The sequence below is a fragment of the Procambarus clarkii genome, chromosome 31 (assembly GCF_040958095.1).
Source record: "Procambarus clarkii isolate CNS0578487 chromosome 31, FALCON_Pclarkii_2.0, whole genome shotgun sequence".
Classification (NCBI taxonomy): Eukaryota; Metazoa; Arthropoda; class Malacostraca; order Decapoda; family Cambaridae; genus Procambarus; species Procambarus clarkii.
The window spans coordinates 7637288-7658931 of NC_091180.1; the positions used below are offsets into that span (position 1 = coordinate 7637288).

At 46.5% G+C, this 21644-nt stretch overlaps 1 protein-coding gene across 1 annotated transcript in view; it reads left to right on the forward strand.

Moving 5' to 3' along the window:
• The window catches only part of Ddc (aromatic-L-amino-acid decarboxylase), a gene marked incomplete in the record, with an annotated part of 139812 nt that overhangs the window by 69941 nt on the left and 48227 nt on the right, over window positions 1–21644 (forward strand). The window contains 1 exon segment of the mRNA XM_069334327.1: window positions 4102–4250. Within this exon segment, the coding sequence (XP_069190428.1) occupies window positions 4102–4250 (149 nt within the window).

Sequence of the window (21644 nt, forward strand, 5' to 3'; positions counted from 1 at the left end):
GGCAGTCAGTTGTAGTGTTCTCAGATTCTTGGAGGATGACTCACTTTACATATATAGATCTTGAACATTGCTTAAATTATGATACTTAGTATGTGAAATATAATTATGAATTTATTATTTAAATTGTCTTTGTTCCCTAGAGCTTTGAGTTGAGGTGAGAAAGCCTCTGTGGTTACTGGATTCATGATATTAATGAGTACATGTTTGGAGTTGATACATGGTGATAACATCTTTTGAGAATATTTTGATACAGACAAGTTCCATTCCTTGTCTTGTATGTAATGGTCTAGAATGGATGGTGGCAGCATTTCGTCTTCTACTATCTACTCTTCTACTATCTACTCTTCTACTCCTACCTACCTACTTCTCTCCCTCCACCCCTCTCTAAACTCTCACTTTCAACTAATGACCCTCCTCGCTCCTCCCACCTCCCTACCTCTCACCCCAAACCCTCACTAATTACTTCACTATTCATTTCTTTCCTCTCGTTTTCTCTTATACGTTTGTGGCAGTGAGAAATGTATTCTAGAGTTCTCTCTAGAGTTTCGGGTGACTGATCAAGTTACGGCGCCTTGTAGTCTTAGCACCTAGGTTGTCAAATACCTAGGTTACAAGGTGTTGAACGTGAGAGGCTGCCGTAGGAACTCTGGGAGTGCTCTAGAATAGTTAGCTAACTGGGGACGGGATAACGGACTAGAGAGAGCTGTTTCCCCCGGCCTCGTTAGCTAACTGGGGGGTGGAATAATGGACAAGATAGAGCTATTTCCCTCACCCCCCGTTACATTGTTTTGAATGACCTCAAGTCTCTGTAGGCGCAGCCGATGCATATGCCTGGCAACAATAGTCTAACTGGTTGCGAATGTATATTGTATAGAAACGGAGCAAGATTTTATGGTGTGCTCCCCCAGGTGAGGGCTTTAAGTGAGGGCTTAAGTATGGCGAGTCATGGTTGTATCGTCTGTTTAAGATGTTGAATGTGTGCTTTCCAGGTAAGTAATGGCGAGTCGAAGCGCATGCCAAGGTATTTATGTTCTGGTACGTGTTGGATGGGAGTGTTGTGTGTTGTGAGGCTGGGTAAATAAACAAGTCTTTTTTTAGTGAAAATTTAATAACAGGTTTTAGTAGTACTAACTTGAAGGCCCCATTGTTGTGTCCAATCTATGAGGTGGTCAGGTGTTGTTTGCATTGTTGAGACTGTATTAGGTAGGGCATTGTCTGAATAATACAATGCTAAGTCGTCAGCATATGCTGAGACGTGAACAGGATGGGTGTTAGGCAAATCTGCTAAGAATGCAGCAAAAAGGGTTGGGCTTAGTATGGAGCCTTGCGGGACACCCGTTTGTATTGGAATGCTATTTGAAAACTCGCCTTGTATATAGACTTTAGAGGTCCTGTTCGTAAGATAGGACTGTAACCATAGAAGTAATCTTCCCCGTAAGCCTAAACGTGCAAGCTTTGCCAAGAGGCAAGTATGAGAAATGCTATCAAAAGCTCCTTTAAGGTCTAGATAGAGAACAATACAAAATTTACTGCTTCTAAGAGAGGTGCAGAGTTCATGTTCAAGGCAGAGTATTTAATCAAGTGTGGAGCATTGCGGTCAAAGTCCAGCTTGAAGTGACGGTAAAATATTAATATAAGGTACCATTGGAGGCGAGTATGTACTAGCCTTTCCAAGACTTTACGGAGACATGATAGTAAGGAGATAGGTCTGTATGACGCAGCTTGGGATGGGTCTTTTCCTGGTTTAAGGAACGGAAGAATAATACTGGTCTACCATTGTGAAGGAATATTTCCGTGAGTCCAGCATAGGTTGTAATAATTTAGAAGAGTGCTATGTGCAGTCGATAGAAGATATTTGATAAGTTCATATGGAATTCCATCCTCTCCAGGTGCCTTGCCAAGAGGTAGGTGGTTTAAGGCTAATTGTAGCTCGCTTAAGGTGCACATGTTATCGACGCCGAGCATGGGCAGCGGTATGGCACGGTCAATTTCTTGTCTGAGGGAGAGTTCTTGGGCATGAAGGAAGGGTGTTGAGAGGATAACTTTAAGGCATTCAGCAAGAACATTTGCACGCTCCTGAGGCGTTTGACAGAGTGAACTATTGATCATCTTGGGAAACGAAGGAAATGTTGAGCGACCTTTAATGCTGTTAAATGTAGCTTAGACTTTTGAATGAGGCGTGGTGGATGTGAGGCTATCACAAAATTTTGCCCATGATTCTCGCTTTGCTGACAGTGTGTTGTTTTTTTTTTGGCTGCTACCATGGCCTGCCGGAGATTGCCCAGTTCTGTAGGGAGGGTTGACGTCTTTGTTTTTTGTATGGCTCGTCGGCGTAAAGTGACTGTTCGTGCACATTCCGGGGTCCACCACGGTTTAAGTGGTTTGTTGGGCCTATGTCCTGAGGTTTTCTTGAACATTTGGGTGGCTGCAGAATTTATAGCCGAGGTGATTGTGGACAGTCGTTTGTTAGCGTCTACATCGTCTGTATCTGGGAGACGGACAACATCAGCCCATTTTTTCTTATCTAGTTTCTTAATGTTCCACTTAGGGAGCGTTAGGGGGGCGGGTTGATGGCTGAAAGTTAGTAAATTTTATAATGAGGGGTTTGTGGTCACTACCAGTATCTGGTCCAGTATGTAAACTGCAGTTCATGTTGAAAGTGCGCCAAGCCAAAGCAGATGTCAAGTGAGGCTTCATAATTGGTTCTGTAGTTAAAGTAGGTTGCAAGGTAGGGCGGCGAAAGAAGAATATATGGTGCAGTGTCTCAGTAGTTGTACAGATCGGTGGCTGCAGTATTTTAGGTACCTCTACTCCATGTGGGGTGGTTAGCACTGAGATCACCTGTAACAATGATCGGGTGTCGTAATTGGTTAAGATAGAATTCCAGTTCATTTAAGTTTATTGTGCCACCAGGGTTGTATATACCCAGAAAGAATATGTGTGTACCATTGTAAGGTATTAGGCATGCTAAAATTTCTAGTTTACCGTTCACGAAATACATAAATGTTACAGGTTTACATGTCATATTACTTCGTGCTAAGAGGGAAATACCACCCCGCCATAGGGTTGGGTCTGTCCAGTCTCTGCATCTGAAAGTTTTTAAATATAAGATTTTGTTTGGGAGTGAGCCAGGATTCGGTTAAGAAAGCTAAATCCGGTTTGGATTAGTAAAGGATTTCTTTAATTTCTGTGAGGGATGTTTTAATGCTTTTGCGTTCCAAGGTTAGGGGAGCCATTTAGGATGCTTGGGTTATGGATGCGTCTGTTTTCCTTGGAATGCCAATAGTAGTACGTGTTGGATACCTAGATGTGGAGGGGGGCTCCCTGGTCTACTGACCCACCTTGTCCACACAGACCAGGCCCACTCCTCCCTGGTCTACTGACCCACCATTGTGTCCACACAGACCAGGCCCACTCCTCTCTGGTCTACTGACCCACCACTGTGTCCACACAGACCAGGCCCACTCCTCCCTGGTCTACTGACCCACCATTGTGTCCACACAGACCAGGCCCACTCCTCCCTGCTCTACTGACCCACCATTGTGTCCACACAGACCAGGCCCACTCCTCCCTGGTCTACTGACCCACCATTGTGTCCACACAGACCAGGCCCACTCCTCTCTGGTCTACTGACCCACCACTGTGTCCACACAGACCAGGCCCACTCCTCTCTGGTCTACTGACCCACCATTGTGTCCACACAGACCAGACCCACTCCTCCCTGGTCTACTGACCCACCTTGTCCACACAGACCAGGCCCACTCCTCTCTGGTCTACTGACCCACTATTGTGTCCACACAGACCAGGCCCTCTCCTCCCTGGTCTACTGACCCACCACTGTGTCCACACAGACCAGGCCCACTCCTCCCTGGTCTACTGACCCACCACTGTGTCCACACAGACCAGGCCCACTCCTCCCTGGTCTACTGACCCACCATTGTGTCCACACAGACCAGGCCCACTCCTCCCTGGTCTACTGACCCACCACTATGTCCACACAGACCAGGCCCACTCCTCCCTGGTCTACTGACCCACCATTGTGTCCACACAGACCAGACCCACTCCTCCCTGGTCTACTGACCCACCATTGTGTCCACACAGACCAGGCCCACTCGTCCGTGGAGCGAGCAGGGATGCTGGCGGGGGTGAAGCTGCACCAGGTGACCTCAGATGACAGCTTCGCCATGCGCGGCGCAGCTCTACGAGAAGCAATTGTCAAGGATAAACAGCTCGGACTCATTCCGTTTTTCGTGAGTATTTTCATATTCCATTTTCCTTGATTGCGTTTTATATATATATATATATATATATATATATATATATATATATATATATATATATATATATATATATATATATATATATATATATCTGTTGTATAGTTTAGCTGGTGAGGTGTTGTTTATTAAAGTGGTCTCTGACACTGCAGACGATAAGAGTACATAGGTATATGTGTATAAGAGATGACTTTGCCATCTTGTCAGCTGGAAACACTGACAATTGTCGCTGACGTTGATAGAAATGCTGTCAGCACAGATGAGGTCAAACAATACAAGGCGTTTTTCCCATCATATATTTATTTACAAGAAGGAACATTGGGTTGGGAAAGAACACACATTGGTTATCGAGTGTTACATTCCTGCGAAGCCATTAAGACACAGCATCTCGGGGCAGATCCATAAGCTAATAATGAATGTAATAACAGGTACAGTGTAACAGAACTAGAACTCATTGAAATATCTACGTTACAAATTGACTGAATAGCTTATACTGATGAAGTTTCATGTTGCAGCTTACACTGCCTGTTGCAGCTAACACTGCCTGTTGCAACTCAACACTGTTGCATCTTGCACTGCATGTTGCAGCTTATACTGCCTGTTGCAGCTTATACTTCCTGTTGCAGCTTATACTGCCTGTTGCAGCTTATACTGCCTGTTGCAGCTTATACTGCCTGTTGCAGCTTATACTGCCTGTTGCAGCTTATACTGCCTGTTGCAGCTTATACTTCCTGTTGCAGCTTATACTGATGAAGTTTCATGTTGCAGCTTACACTTCCTGTTGCAGCTTATACTGCCTGTTGCAGCTTATACTGCCTGTTGCAGCTTATACTGCCTGTTGCAGCTTATACTGCCTGTTGCAGCTTATACTGCCTGTTGCAGCTTATACTTCCTGTTGCAGCTTATACTGATGAAGTTTCATGTTGCAGCTTACACTTCCTGTTGCAGCTTATACTGCCTGTTGCAGCTTATACTGCCTGTTGTAGCTTACACTTCCTGTTGCAGCTTACACTGCCTGTTGTAGCTTATACTGCCTGTTGCAGCTTACACTGCCTGTTGCAGCTTATACTGCCTGTTGTAGCTTATACTGCCTGTTGCAGCTTATACTGCCTGTTGCAGCTCAACACTGTTGCATCTTGCACTGCATGTTGCAGCTTACACTGCAACATGCAGTGTAAGCGGCTCATATTCAGTATCACCCACAGTTAATAAAACTGTAGGAAATCAAACTTCCAAGGCAGATAAGACAAAAGGAGCTTCAAGTGCACCAAGATGTTCATTCTATTAGGAGGCACATACCATATGTCGAGGCACAGTCTATGTAGACCGTGCCAGTCGAGTCAGTCGACTGAAATATCTGAACAGATGCATCCGTTGTCTGCAGAAGCACGATTCGAATGAATGGAACGCTCAATTGCACTTGCCAGTATTGTCATGAAAGTGTGCATCACACAGCACTCTGTGGTGACATCAACACTCAGTCCAGATCACACACAACCAATAATCAACCTGCATCTCAGGCAATGCCAAAAAAGATGATAATACCTCATCAGCTGTACAATTCTGGAAGATACAGAGTGATGTTAATGCGTTAGTAACAAAGACTATTACCACATCTACATTACCCACAGCACAGCTGAACTTAAGCAATGTAGGAGCTTGCACTCAAACAAGAGGCTTGTTTGATCAAGGATCACAGAGAACCTTTATCAGTAAAAATGTGGCAGATTTACAACTTAAATCTTCAAATCAAGTATCTATATCCATATCGGGTTTCTTGACCAAATCAGGTCTTAAAACCTATCATGAGGTAAAGCCTGTCTAGGTACGTTCCAAAAGACAGTCAACGCTATCATGGTGGATAAAGTTCCTACTGACCTACAAGTGACTGGTCTGGAAGCCACCACTAAAATCCTAACAGAAAAAGGAATCCAATTAACAGATCCTCTGATTCCAACCACATAGGGGATATTGGAATGCTGATAGGAGCAGACTACTATCACCAATTCATTTTGGGATCAGAGAAATCAACGGGTATGAATTTACTCAAATCAGCAGGAGGCTTATTGATGTCAGGACGTATACGAGATCTAGAACCTTCAACTCCTGATAAATCCCACCATACAGAAACTGTAATTCTAACATGACTGGGCAAAGAACAGTCATCAATTAATATCCCCCACATTATTGATGACGGATTATAATCTGTACATAAATTGTGGGAACTTGATGCAATAGGAATAATTCCTGAACAACCAAGTCCTGATGATGTCTGTACATATGATCAGTACTTAGAAACTGTACAGTATCATGATGGGCAATATTGGGTAAAGTTACCTTGGAAACTAATCCATAAGACCTTACCAGCCAACTATAATGTGGCTTATAGTCAATGTAAATCACTGTTAGCAAAGCTAAGAAAAAGGCCTGAGCATTATAACTCTACCATGAGATTATTGTTCAACAGTTACAGAATAAATTCATTGAAATCGTAAAACACGACAATAAGCAAACAGGCCATTTTTTACCTCATATGGCTGTGATGAGAAAATAAAAAACAACTCCTTTATGGATAGTTTTTAATTGTAGCTCTAAATCTGGACCCCAAGCAACCGGTCTAAATGATTGCTTGCAAACAGGTCCAAGTCTAACTCAGAAATTGTATGACATGCTGTTGAGGTTTAGACTTAACAATTATGCATATACAATAGACATAGTAAGGTTTTTCTCAGAGTTGGTTTACAGGAAGAAGATAGCGACTTCACTAAGTTTCTATAGGTAGAGAACCCAGACGATCTAAATAGTCCTTTTGTAACTAATAGATTCTCCACTGTACTCTTCAGAGCAACATCTAGCCCATTTCTGCTGCAAGCAACTTTAGATACTCATCTACAATAATCATCCAGTCCCTATAAGGCTGAAATCCGTCAAAATCTATATGTAAATAATTTTCAAGGGACCGTTAACAGAACAACTGGTCTATTACAAATATATCAAGAGGCCAACAAGGAATTGCATGGAGCCAATGTGCCACTACAATCATGGGCCTCTGATAATGTAACATTGAATAACCAAATCAAGAAAGATTATCCTGAATATCTTGTACTGAAATCTCAAAAAGTATTGGGTATGGGATGGAATCTCACATCAGACACCATATCAAGCAAATTAGTACCAGTAAACCATTGCATTGCTACAAGGGGGATTTGCTTTCACAGGTTAGCAAAGTATTCAACCCACTTGGTCTATTAAACCCTTTAATAATCAAATGGCATTTATTGGTGCAAGAAGCTTGGAAGACAAAAGGTAGTTGGGCTGATCCACTACCACTCCAGTTACAAAAAGCTTGGATGGAAATGGCTCAAGAACAAACTTTAGTCGAGAAAATAATCTTTCCAAGACACGTAGTAGAGGAAAATGATGAAATAACACTACTTGTATTCGCAGACTCGTCAGCCAGAGCTTTCGGAGCGTGTGCTTACTGGATGACTTCCCATCGATCATATCTAATCAACTCTAAGGCCAGAGTCGCTCCATTAAAGAAGAGGCCTTTGCCGCAGAAGGAACTCACTGTATTGCTAAATGGCACACGCTTAGCACTGCTAATAAAACAAGTCTTGTCTACTATAATCATCAAAGATGTTATTATATGGTGTGACAATGAAACTGTTTTCCAATGGGTACGGAACGACAGCTGTCTGACACCAATGTAAGAAATCGCGTCTCAGAAATTAATGAAATTTTTGGAGGCTTTCAACTGTTGCGTATACCAACAAAAGGTAATCCATCTGATCTCTTATCAAGAGGGATGATGTTTAAACAGTTTGCACAGGCAGATATTTTGCTTCATGGGCCTCGATGGTTAGTGAATGTAGTTGGCCGGAACAAAAGCCACACGTCATCATGACAAACCATAACTACCACCAGGCAACATGGTCACAGATCCGTCTTGGATTGTACTCGTCACTCTTCGTTTATCAAATTAATCAAAGTAACACAAAACATGTTTCGTTACCTCATGAAAAGGGGGTATAAAATATACTCTTCCAGAAGCACTTATCTATTGTGTAAGACAAACCCAGAGAGAAAATTATGGGAATGACTGAAAATCTTCCTCATTAGTTAAAACACAATCTCGGTTTGTGGATAGACCAAGATAATCATAATATACTGCGTTGTGGAGGAACACTGAAACATGCAGATATCAATCTAGATACCGTGCATCCATGGCATTTACCCAAGAATCATTGGATCACAAGGTTGATTTGTGTTACACATAAACAAATCATCAAACATGGAGGAGTGTTAGACACACTCACACATCTCTGACAGCAGTACTGGACTTCTTAGGGAAGAGAGTCAATCAAATCAATCTTGAAAAATTGCATGATATGCCGAAGGTACGAATCAAGAACATGCTCGTATTCAGGGCCACCACCACTACCAAAGAAACAAGTGGTCCATCTACAACCTTTCGAGATGTCAGGAGTAGATTATACAGGAGCCATATATCTAACAGGGACAGCAGATAAACGACCTATCAAGGCATACATCTGTCTGTTCACCTGTGCTACCACCAGAGCAGTACATCTAGAGGTAACACCCAATATGACTGCTCAATCATTTATCCAGGCTTTCCACAGATTTGCAGCACGCTGATCATGTCCTAAGCTGATGATTTCAGATGATGGAGCTAATTTGGTAGCTGGAGAAGCATGTCTGCAGCCATCCTGCAGTTACTTCCACACTGGATCAACATCACTGCAGATATAAATTTATCCCTCCAAGAGCTCCATTGCACGGAGGATTTTATGAACAGGTAATAGGAACTGTCAAAAGATCCTTGAGAAAATCTGTACACCTTCAAAAAATCAATCTTCTTGAACTGAAGACAGTAATCACGGAAATAGAATCGAGAGTGAATAACCGGCCGTTGACATACTTGTCTGATGATCCTACTCAACATGAGCCATTAATTCCTGCCCACCTAATGTATGGAAGGCCCCTGACTCCGGTACCATCTCTAGTGGATGATGAGATCAGAGATCCCTCATGTGTGGGTCAGAGCGAGTTGGTTCAGGGGTACAAGCATCTGTCGAGCATAATCCAAAAATGGAATGATGTTTGGACAAAAGAATATCTTACATCTCTATGGGGCCAATGTCCCTCATAATAAATCAAATCTCCTACCTGGCGATATTGTCTTGGTACACAGTGATGGCCCTCGGGCTGACTGGCCATATAGCCAGGGAGATTTTGAGAATAGTCAAAATCCTGCCTAAAGGAACTACTTCCCTGAAGACATTGGACAAACTCATCCATATGGACTCAGTGAGTCAGCTACAGTTAGATCCTGGGAGACCCCCAGAACCTCTAACTCCAAATGGCCCACAAACACCAAACAGGCAGGGGCCTGCCCGACGAGGAGGGAGGGAGGAGCCTGCCCGACGAGGAGGGAGGGAGGAGCCTGCCCGACGAGGAGGGAGGGAGGGGCCTGCCCGACGAGGAGGGAGGGAGGGGCCTGCCCGACAAGGAGGGAGGGAGGGGCCTGCCCGACGAGGAGGGAGGGAGGGGCCTGCCCGACGAGGAGGGAGGGAGGGGCCTGCCCGACGAGGAGGGAGGGAGGGGCCTGCCCGACGAGGAGGGAGGGAGGGAGGGGCCTGCCCGACGAGGAGGGAGGGAGGGGCCTGCCCGACGAGGAGGGAGGGAGGGGCCTGCCCGACGAGGAGGGAGGGAGGGGCCTGCCCGACGAGGAGGGAGGGAGGAGCCTGCCCGACGAGGAGGGAGGGAGGGGCCTGCCCGACGAGGAGGGAGGGAGGGGCCTGCCCGACGAGGAGGGAGGGAGGGGCCTGCCCGACGAGGAGGGAGGGAGGGGCCTGCCCGACGAGGAGGGAGGGAGGGAGGGGCCTGCCCGACGAGGAGGGAGGGAGGGGCCTGCCCGACGAGGAGGGAGGGAGGGGCCTGCCCGACGAGGAGGGAGGGAGGGGCCTGCCCGACGAGGAGGGAGGGAGGAGCCTGCCCGACGAGGAGGGAGGGAGGGGCCTGCCCGACGAGGAGGGAGGGAGGGGCCTGCCCGACGAGGAGGGAGGGAGGGGCCTGCCCGACGAGGAGGGAGGGAGGGAGGAGCCTGCCCGACGAGGAGGGAGGGAGGAGCCTGCCCGACGAGGAGGGAGGGAGGAGTCTGCCCGACGAGGAGGGAGGGAGGGGCCTGCCCGACGAGGAGGGAAGGAGGAGCCTGCCCGACGAGGAGGGAGGGAAGGGCCTGCCCGACGAGGAGGGAGGGAGGGGCCTGCCCGACGAGGAAGGAAGGAGGAGCCTTCCCGACGAGGAGGGAGGGAGGGGCCTGCCCGACGAGGAGGGAGGGAGGGACCTGCCCGACGAGGAGGGAGGGAGGGAGGGGCCTGCCCGACGAGGAGGGAGGGAGGGAGGGTCCTGCCTGACGAGGAGGGAGGGAGGGGCCTGCCCGACGAGGAGGGAGGGAGGAGCTTGCCCGACGAGGAGGGAGGGAGGGGCCTGCCCGACGAGGAGGGAGGGAGGGGCCTGCCCGACGAGGAGGGAGGGAGGGAGGAGCCTGCCCGACGAGGAGGGAGGGAGGAGCCTGCCCGACGAGGAGGGAGGGAGGAGTCTGCCCGACGAGGAGGGAGGGAGGAGCCTGCCCGACGAGGAGGGAGGGAGGGGCCTGCCCGACGAGGAGGGAGGGAGGGAGGAGCCTGCCCGACGAGGATGGAGGGAGGGGCCTGCCCGACGAGGAGGGAGGGAGGGGCCTGCCCGACGAGGAGGGAGGGAGGGAGGAGCCTGCCCGACGAGGAGGGAGGGAGGGGCCTGCCCGACGAGGAGGGAGGGAGGGAGGGAGGAGCCTGCCCGACAAGGAGGGAGGGGCCTGCCCGAGAGGAGGGAGGGAGGGAGGGAGGAGCCTGCCCGACGAGGAGGGAGGGAGGGGCCTGCCCGACGAGGAGGGAGGGAGGGGCCTGCCCGACGAGGAGGGAGGGAGGGAGGAGCCTGCCCGACGAGGAGGGAGGGAGGGGCCTGCCCGACGAGGAAGGAGGGAGGGAGGGAGGAGCCTGCCCGACAAGGAGGGAGGGGCCTGCCCGAGAGGAGGGAGGGAGGGAGGGAGGGAGGAGCCTGCCCGACGAGGAGGGAGGGAGGGGCCTGCCCGACGAGGAGGGAGGGAGGGGCCTGCCCGACGAGGAGGGAGGGAGGGGCCTGCCCGACGAGGAGGGAGGGAGGGAGGAGCCTGCCCGACAAGGAGGGAGGGAGGAGCCTGCCCGACGAGGAGGGAGGGAGGGGCCTGCCCGACGAGGAGGGAGGGAGGGGCCTGCCCGACGAGGAGGGAGGGAGGGAGGGGCCTGCCCGACGAGGAGGGAGGGAGGGAGGAGCCTGCCCGACGAGGAGGGAGGGAGGGAGGGGCCTGCCCGACGAGGAGGGAGGGAGGGAGGGGCCCGTCCGACGAGGTGGGAGGGAGGGAGGAGCCTGCCCGACGAGGAGGGAGGGAGGGAGGAGCCTGCCCGACAAGGAGGGAGGGAGGAGCCTGCCCGACGAGGAGGGAGGGAGGAGCCTGCCCGACGAGGAGGGAGGGAGGAGCCTGCCCGACGAGGAGGGAGGGAGGGGCCTGCCCGACGAGGAGAGAGGGAGGGAGGAGCCTGGCCGACGAGGAGGGAGGGAGGGAGGAGCCTGGCCGACGAGGAGGGAGGGAGGAGCCTGGCCGACGAGGAGGGAGGGAGGAGCCTGCCCGACGAGGAGGGAGGGAGGAGCCTGCCCGACGAGGAGGGAGGGAGGGGCCTGCCCGACGAGGAGGGAGGGAGGAGCCTGCCCGACGAGGAGGGAGGGAGGAGCCTGCCCAACGAGGAGGGAGGGAGGGAGGAGCCTGCCCAACGAGGAGGGAGGGAGGGAGGAGCCTGCCCAACGAGGAGTGACGGAGGGAGGAGCCTGCCCGACGAGAAGGGAGGGAGGAGCCTGCCCGACGAGAAGGGAGGGAGGAGCCTTCCCGACGAAGAGGGAGGGAGGAGCCTGCCCGACGAGGAGGGAGGGAGGGGCCTGCCCGACGAGGAGGGAGGGAGGAGCCTGCCCGACGAGGAGGGAGGGAGGGGCCTGCCCGACGAGGAGGGAGGGAGGGGCCTGCCCGACGAGGAGGGAGGGAGGGAGGGGCCTGCCCGACGAGAAGGGAGGGAGGAGCCTGAGCAGCGCCCGGGGCAGAACGTAGTGAGGGACAAAGTCCAACTTTTCCTTAAGTTTTGAATTAATCTTTCATCAACTGAATCTTTTCTTGAATCTTGACATTCATTCATTGAAAGTCTCATTGAAAGTTCATTCAAAGCTTGAATGAACTTTTTCATATAAATTTGAATTTATCTGTGTATTTGTACTTGATCATATACATCAAATTAACAATTACTAACTTAGTTATTATTAATTTATCATATTAGTTTATCATAATGAATATAATTTCTTATGTCTAGATACCAGCACTTGGACTACATATAAGGTCTTGTGATTGCATATTTACATATCATACAGTAATTTGTAATTTAGTGCAGCAGTCTTATGTAGTTTTCCTCACACATTAATCCCGGCATTTTTTTGCTACATAGCCCACAGGTTGTGTTACAGCTCTAGTGGTGGCTGTGGGAACCGACCTGTGAGATTTATATTTATTTAATTTATATGAATATATATAGAATTTATATTTACGTTAATTTATATACTTCGATAGCAATTTGTATAATGATAAGTGGACTGTATTTCTGCAATAATCTCTTAATCTCACAAATCGATCCTCTACACATTAGGGGGGGTTATTAAATTAATATATATGCAGCCAATCAAACTACAGTAACTACATACATTGAAAAGGTTCCTTATCTTATAGTACAGCAGGTTAGTCCACCAGGTATAACTAGGGTGTAGACACCAAATTATCCTCTTTGAGGTAGCTTTCATCACCCAGGTAACTGATGTACAAAGCCTTGCTTCCTCGTCTTGACCTGTCAAAAGGGCGCTAGCTGTAAAGCCAGGTTCTATATATGACAAGCTATATCAGAGAAAACACTATACATGGAACATGAAGACCTGGCTTAATTACCTTTAGTATGAGGCGATTTCGTGATCTAACCAGGTCACCCTACCCAATGACATTAATGGCCACTAATGATAGATAATGGGTTTCGGAAAAAACACTTAACTTGATTCGTAGACAGCGTGTTGATAATGGTACACTTCTGGTTTCCATAACACTACGTCCAAGTAAATTAACAGGAGCCGAATTTGCTCCCGTGTGAGCCTCTGGTCTAGTCTCAACAATGGCTGCGTCTAACACTCCATACTATTGACGCCTGGCCGACATTGTCCAGATATGATAGGAGCCGAATTTGCTCCACGCGTCTCGGATGTGACACAACAATGGCTGCCCTCCTTCCTCCCTGATGCCTGGCTTACATTGTCCAGATTTCAGAAAGTGATAGAAGGGTCACATTTACTCTACTTTAATATTGATAATTAAGTTAATTTATATAAGATGTTTTTATAATGGTAAAGTCCAAAGACTAATGTATTTAAGAATAATTCCCACCATAATAGGTGGAGAATATAATAGTATGTGGTGATGATATCCCGTTTTCTATAGACGGTAATTCCACTACAAGTTACGTTTTCTATGGGTAACTTGTTTATACAATACAGCTATTATCTGTATGATTATTAAATGGTGTCGGATTTTCCGACATAATTCCCCAGGGGCTGCTCACGGGTCGAAGTCCTAATTAGAACAGACGAACACCGATACTCCTCCTTCGAATTATTAGATTAATTTGATGTTAGTAGTTAGTAATCACACATTTGTGCGTCTGTTTGTACAGGACGGATGTCCCGTACTAGAGTTGTAGGGGTTAGAAGTCTAATGCGATTTCATTTCCCTGTCAACTCTTGAAAGGCTAATATTCAAGCCTTATACATATTATTTAACCCAGAAGACTGAATGTGATCAAGTACTACAGTCAAGTATGATTCAGGGACTGCAGTGAGATCAGTGACATTAGATATAACTTGAAGTTTGTTCAGGTAACTAGTCACTGATATATAAACACTGAGGCCCATGGAATACATCTTGATTAAATAATAAATGTATTAAATCAGTCATCAGATTTATTGGGGTTTAATTTAGTTAATTGATTCAGAAGATTGAATAGCTCATCATTAAAGTAAAGAATGGTTCTGAGACTGCAGTGGGTTCAGTGACATTGGTCGCAGTGACTTGTAGCTGCTTTAGGCTACTGTTCACTGATTTGCCACTGAGGCCTCATGAAATCATCTTCAGCTTTAAATGATGATACTAACATCAACCTCTGTTGGTATAGTCAGCTGTAATCTCCTTAGTATAATGCTACTGGAGAAATATAATCAGCTGACAAATTTAGATTTCTACTGGTATTGTTTATCTGCAGGCATAGGTCTCCTCAGGCTTGATACTGGGCCTGAGAGTAATTTACCTCCTGCAGAGTTTAACATGGTTATACCCTGATATTTAGTAGGGCTACCGATGAATCGATGACAATAGTCTGTCCCTACAAGGAGACCGAAGTCGGTGAGGTGATCAGACTTAATATTATCTGCCAATTTTATTCCTCTATTTCTCAGGAATTTGGCTGTTGCTCTCAGACCTTGAACTTGTAGGTCTACTGGTATTTTGTCCACCACAATGGCTTGTACTCGACAGACGTACCTGCCTAAACGTACTGATGGTTGTACCACCTGGTAGACTTGAGGTCCTGCATCTGTTACAAACCCTGAGATGTTGAATGACGTCTGGGCTACAGGCCTTAATTGTAGTTCATCTGCCAGCTTTTTAGTGACATATGTTCTCTGGGATCCTTGGTCAAACAACCCACGGGTATGGACCTTGGCCCTCTTATTCAGGATGGTAATTTGGGCAGTAGGCAAAGTCGTGTTACCTTTAGCCTTTGCCGATTGGACACTGTTTGTTTGTTGCACCTTGCAGTACTGTACTGTGGTGGGAATGCTATCTTCCACCTTGGGGTTTGGAGACGTTGTTTTGGTGTCTCTGCACAATGCTGCATGGTGCTGACCTTTGTTACACCTATTACAGGTGTGTAATTGGGTATCACAGTCCTTGATGTTATGTTTCCTGAGGCACCTCGTGCAATGTTGCAAATCTTTGAGTCGCTCAACACGGGCGTCACTATCAGGAAAATTAGGGCAGTGGTACATTGAATGTTTCTCATTGCAGAACAAACATGTTCCATAGCTTCCTGTACCCTTTGGTGTCACGTTCTTGGGTGACACAGTAACTATAGGCTTGGAGGGTCCCACTGCATATACGCCCACACTGCCACTGTTCCACTTTGGTGTTGAATTATATTGTCTAGATTGATTTGGAGTACCTTTGGTACTCTGTGGTTTACTATTATTGGTTTCTGAGGGTTTACTTGGTGGTTTTAATTTGTCATGTGTTCGTAATTGATGAACTACTGACTTTAAACCTTCAGATATTTCATTCATAGATAAGATGCTTTTATTGTAATGAGCACTCATTTGTCTCAATATGTCCCTAGGTATTTTCTCCTGGACAATTATTTTCAAGACCCACTCAGCCCCGTTTGTATCTGCTGTCAGGCTGAGGGCATTGATCAATGATTCTACCTCCAGCTTGAAGACTTGGAGTGAATCAGCTGAAGCCTCCGGTGGGGGTAAATGCAACAGCTCATGAACTAAATGTGACGTTCTTACTTCTGGATCAGCATAATTATCCTTGAGGAGTTGTACTGCCAGATCATAGCCGTCAGTAGTTAATCTCAGATGGGATACTACTGTTTTAGCCTCACCTGATAATTGGCCTTGCAAATAAAAGAATTTACTACTCTTTGGTAAAGATTGTTTTGAGTCTACAAGGTCAACGAATTTGTTCCAAAATTCGTCCCAATCTTCCTCATCTTTTCCTGAGAAAGTGGGTAAATTAATTGGAGGGAGTCGAGCTTCTGCTTGACTCGTATTAGATGCAACTGTTGTTGTTGTTGCTGTTGCCTTGTTCTGGGCAATTAATTTGACATAAGGCTGTAACGTGGCCTGAGTGTGATCTTCATAATTCGCAAGATCAACCATAATGTCGTCTATTTCTGTTTCTGATAAATTGGTGTTGGCAAGTTCAGCCACATATGTTGCTATTTGACATTTGATTTGCTCAAATTTACCTGCAGCTGCTTGATAATAGCTTTCCAGGTCAGCATAATCAACTGTTGATTGTTGTGACAAATCTTCACATTTCTTGATCTGTCTTGTTAAGTGGCCTTTAAGACCTGCAAGGGTTCTTTTCATTCTCCCTGCATTATCCATACTGGCTCGTTGGTGAAGCCTTGTGGGACTTGTACTTGGGCTGCTCATAATACTGAACAAGCTCTAATGGTAGCCTAGGGTAAAATGCACTCACTAGGCAATAATCCTACCTCTGCTAGAGGTTAGCACTTAAAATTAATACACATTATATATATACAATCATACACACTAATGATTTGAGTGATAAACCAGTGTCATGGAAGTACCTTTAGGTTAGCTCCTCTATATCACCCTAGGATGGTTGAGACACTAATTAATCACTCAAAGGTGTAATGATCATAAGTAAATTATTATATATACACAACTTAATTCGAGTTCATAAAAATTACACCCAAAATAGGGTCTGGACCATTCATTAATGGTGTTAGGTTGATCAATATAGTACAACTGACTATGGTAATAATGGGACTAGGATAAACAATAATAGTTCAACTAGTCAATGGTTAATATCCTACCCTGTTGTGGGTTGGCAATTAGTAAATATTATACTGTGATCACTAGTGCAATATATATTAAATAATTCTCTATCTTGGAGAAATAATATACACAATTATTGATAATAGCCTCTTAATTGCCTCTATGAAACTTCTAATATTATCAAGAAGTATTAAATATTATTAGTGACCTCGCGAAACGAACTCCACAAAATTCGTAGATAATCTCTCGCGAAATTTAACACCACGAAATCCGTGAACAATATCGCGAAGACACAGTCACTAATTTGGCTGGCTTCTATATTAGCGCTGTCATTTCACAGAATAACACGCCACCAAATCTCTGTGGGTGTGCATGAAACCGCTGACGAAGCTGATCTGAACTGAGCGGGGCTCGTGAACTCGCACGAGTCAACGCCGCCGTCATTGACTGCTGGCTTTGTTTAAATAACACTGCACTAGTATATTTAATGAATCAACTGGTTAACTGGTTCATCCGGTACTAAGATGACCAAATGTGGGTTCATAGGACCGAATATTCCGGTTCCGAAGGACCAAATAATGTGGGAACCGACCTGTGAGATTTATATTTATTTAATTTATATGAATATATATAGAATTTATATTTACGTTAATTTATATACTTCGATAGCAATTTGTATAATGATAAGTGGACTGTATTTCTGCAATAATCTCTTAATCTCACAAATCGATCCTCTACACATTAGGGGGGGTTATTAAATTAATATATATGCAGCCAATCAAACTACAGTAACTACATACATTGAAAAGGTTCCTTATCTTATAGTACAGCAGGTTAGTCCACCAGGTATAACTAGGGTGTAGACACCAAATTATCCTCTTTGAGGTAGCTTTCATCACCCAGGTAACTGATGTACAAAGCCTTGCTTCCTCGTCTTGACCTGTCAAAAGGGCGCTAGCTGTAAAGCCAGGTTCTATATATGACAAGCTATATCAGAGAAAACACTATACATGGAACATGAAGACCTGGCTTAATTACCTTTAGTATGAGGCGATTTCGTGATCTAACCAGGTCACCCTACCCAATGACATTAATGGCCACTAATGATAGATAATGGGTTTCGGAAAGAACACTTAACTTGATTTGTAGACAGCGTGTTGATAATGGTACACTTCTGGTTTCCATAACACTACGTCCAAGTAAATTAACAGGAGCCGAATTTGCTCCCGTGTGAGCCTCTGGTCTAGTCTCAACAATGGCTGCGTCTAACACTCCATACTATTGACGCCTGGCCGACATTGTCCAGATATGATAGGAGCCGAATTTGCTCCACGCGTCTCGGATGTGACACAACAATGGCTGCCCTCCTTCCTCCCTGACGCCTGGCTTACATTGTCCAGATTTCAGAAAGTGATAGAAGGGTCACATTTACTCTACTTTAATATTGATAATTAAGTTAATTTATATAAGATGTTTTTATAATGGTAAAGTCCAAAGACTAATGTATTTAAGAATAATTCCCACCATAATAGGTGGAGAATATAATAGTATGTGGTGATGATATCCCGTTTTCTATAGACGGTAATTCCACTACAAGTTACGTTTTCTATGGGTAACTTGTTTATACAATACAGCTATTATCTGTATGATTATTAAATGGTGTCGGATTTTCCGACAGTGGCCACGGGTTGTGTTACAGCTCTAGTGGTGGCCACGGGTTGTGTTACAGCTCTAGTGATGCCCACGGGTTGTGTTACAGCTCTAGTGGTGGCCATGGGTTGTGTTACAGCTCTAGTGGTGCCCATGGGTTGTGTTACAGCTCTAGTGGTGCCCATGGGTTGTGTTACAGCTCTAGTGGTGCCCACGGGTTGTGTTACAGCTCTAGTGGTGCCCATGGGTTGTGTTACAGCTCTAGTGGTGGCCATGGGTTGTGTTACAGCTCTAGTGGTGGCCACGGGTTGTGTTACAGCTCTAGTGGTGGCCATGGGTTGTGTTACAGCTCTAGTGGTGCCCACGGGTTGTGTTACAGCTCTAGTGGTGGCCATGGGTTGTGTTACAGCTCTAGTGGTGGCCATGGGTTGTGTTACAGCTCTAGTGGTGCCCACGGGTTGTGTTACTGCTCTAGTGGTGCCCACGGGTTGTGTTACAGCTCTAGTGGTGGCCATGGGTTGTGTTACAGCTCTAGTGGTGCCCATGGGTTGTGTTACAGCTCTAGTGGTGCCCACGGGTTGTGTTACAGCTCTAGTGGTGGCCATGGGTTGTGTTACAGCTCTAGTGGTGGCCATGGGTTGTGTTACAGCTCTAGTGGTGCCCACGGGTTGTGTTACTGCTCTAGTGGTGCCCACGGGTTGTGTTACAGCTCTAGTGGTGCCCATGGGTTGTGTTACAGCTCTAGTGGTGGCCATGGGTTGTGTTACAGCTCTAGTGGTGGCCACGGGTTGTGTTACAGCTCTAGTGGTGCCCATGGGTTGTGTTACAGCTCTAGTGGTGGCCACGGGTTGTGTTACAGCTCTAGTGGTGCCCACGGGTTGTGTTACAGCTCTAGTGGTGGCCACGGGTTGTGTTACAGCTCTAGTGGTGCCCACGGGTTGTGTTACAGCTCTAGTGGTGCCCATGGGTTGTGTTACAGCTCTAGTGGTGGCCATGGGTTGTGTTACAGCTCTAGTGGTGCCCATGGGTTGCGTCACTTTTGTGAGTCGATTTCATTTCAAATTACGTCCAAATTTGGCCATAGCGCCGCGCATACGAGCCAAAAGTGACGTTATTTTTAAGAGGACGGGTTGGTGAGAGTTCATACTCTCTCGATGATCTTAACTAATCTTCCTGCATGTATGCTGACTATATGTGGCGCTGTGTTGATATTGTGTCTGGGCTGTGTGTGTCTGTCAGTATAGTTATAGTCGCTCCTGAGGATATATAGTCCATCCTGGTGTGTGTGTGTCTGTCAGTATAGTTATAGTCGCTCCTGAGGATATATAGTCCATCCTGGTGTGTGTGTGTCTGTCAGTATAGTTATAGTCGCTCCTGAGGATATATAGTCCATCCTGGTGTGTGTGTGTCTGTCAGTATAGTTATTGTCGCTCCTGAGGATATATAGTCCATCCTGGTGTGTGTGTGTGTCTGTCAGTATAGTTATTGTCGCTCCTGAGGATATATAGTCCATCCTGGTGTGTGTGTGTCTGTCAGTATAGTTATAGTCGCTCCTGAGGATATATAGTCCATCCTGGTGTGTGTGTGTGTCTGTCAGTATAGTTACGGTCGCTCCTGAGGATATATAGTCCATCCTGGTGTGTGTGTGTGTCTGTCAGTATAGTTATAGTCGCTCCTGAGGATATATAGTCCATCCTGGTGTGTGTGTCTGTCAGTATAGTTATAGTCGCTCCTGAGGATATATAGTCCATCCTGGTGTGTGTGTGTCTGTCAGTATAGTTATAGTCGCTCCTGAGGATATATAGTCCATCCTGGTGTGTGTGTGTCTGTCAGTATAGTTATAGTCGCTCCTGAGGATATATAGTCCATCCTGGTGTGTGTGTCTGTCAGTATAGTTATAGTCGCTCCTGAGGATATATAGTCCATCCTGGTGTGTGTGTGTCTGTCAGTATAGTTATAGTCGCTCCTGAGGATATATAGTCCATCCTGGTGTGTGTGTGTCTGTCAGTATAGTTATAGTCGCTCCTGAGGATGTATAGTCCATCCTGGAGAGTGCTGCCACACTGAGCCTCTTATTGATCTGCTCAGTGTTGCCAGCTCTAAATACTTCCAAGGGGAGGAAATTTATTAAAAAATTTATTTTGAGACACTTACACGTAAACATTCATTAAAATAATAAATACACACTTTATTTGAACTATACTGAGACGAGGGAGAGAGCAGTAGTTCTGGTAACAGTGGCAGGAGACTAATAGTGCTGGTAACACTGTTAGGGAACTACATGAAGGAATTAAGTAGTGTTGTCGTGGCCTAGGAGTACTTGATCAATAGTGACTAGGAGGGGGGGGGGGGCCTTTGGAACCTAACTTGGCCCACCCTACATCAGTGGTGGGCCGACCACTGATGGCTGTGTACAAACACTTTATACACAACTGATGACGGATGTATTTGTCTGTGTTCACGTCCTGTGCTTGAATGCCACCTGTCTGAGTCCTTCACTTAATGACCAACAGGACCTAGCCTAACCTAACCTGTCTAAGTCCTTCACTTAATGACCAACAGGACCTAACCTAACCTCACCTAACCTAACCTAACCTAACCTAACCTAACCTAACCTGTCTAAGTCCTTCACTTAATGACCAACAGGACCTAACCACCTAACCTAACCTAAGTTAAGCCTAACTCTTCAACACACTCGAGCATATAATGTGAGAATATTACCTTAAATTTAAGAAAATATTACTTGTGAGTTCGCAGTAAGTTAAAAGTAATATCTGTGTTTTGGGGTTCATCCAAGGCCAGGACCAGCCTAGCCTGAGGACACGGTGCTATACGTGTCCTCAGGCTAGACCAGGACCAGCCTAGCCTGAGGACACGGTGCTATACGTGTCCTCAGGCTAGACCAGGACCAGCCTAGCCTGAGGACACGGTGCTATACGTGTCCTCAGGCTAGACCAG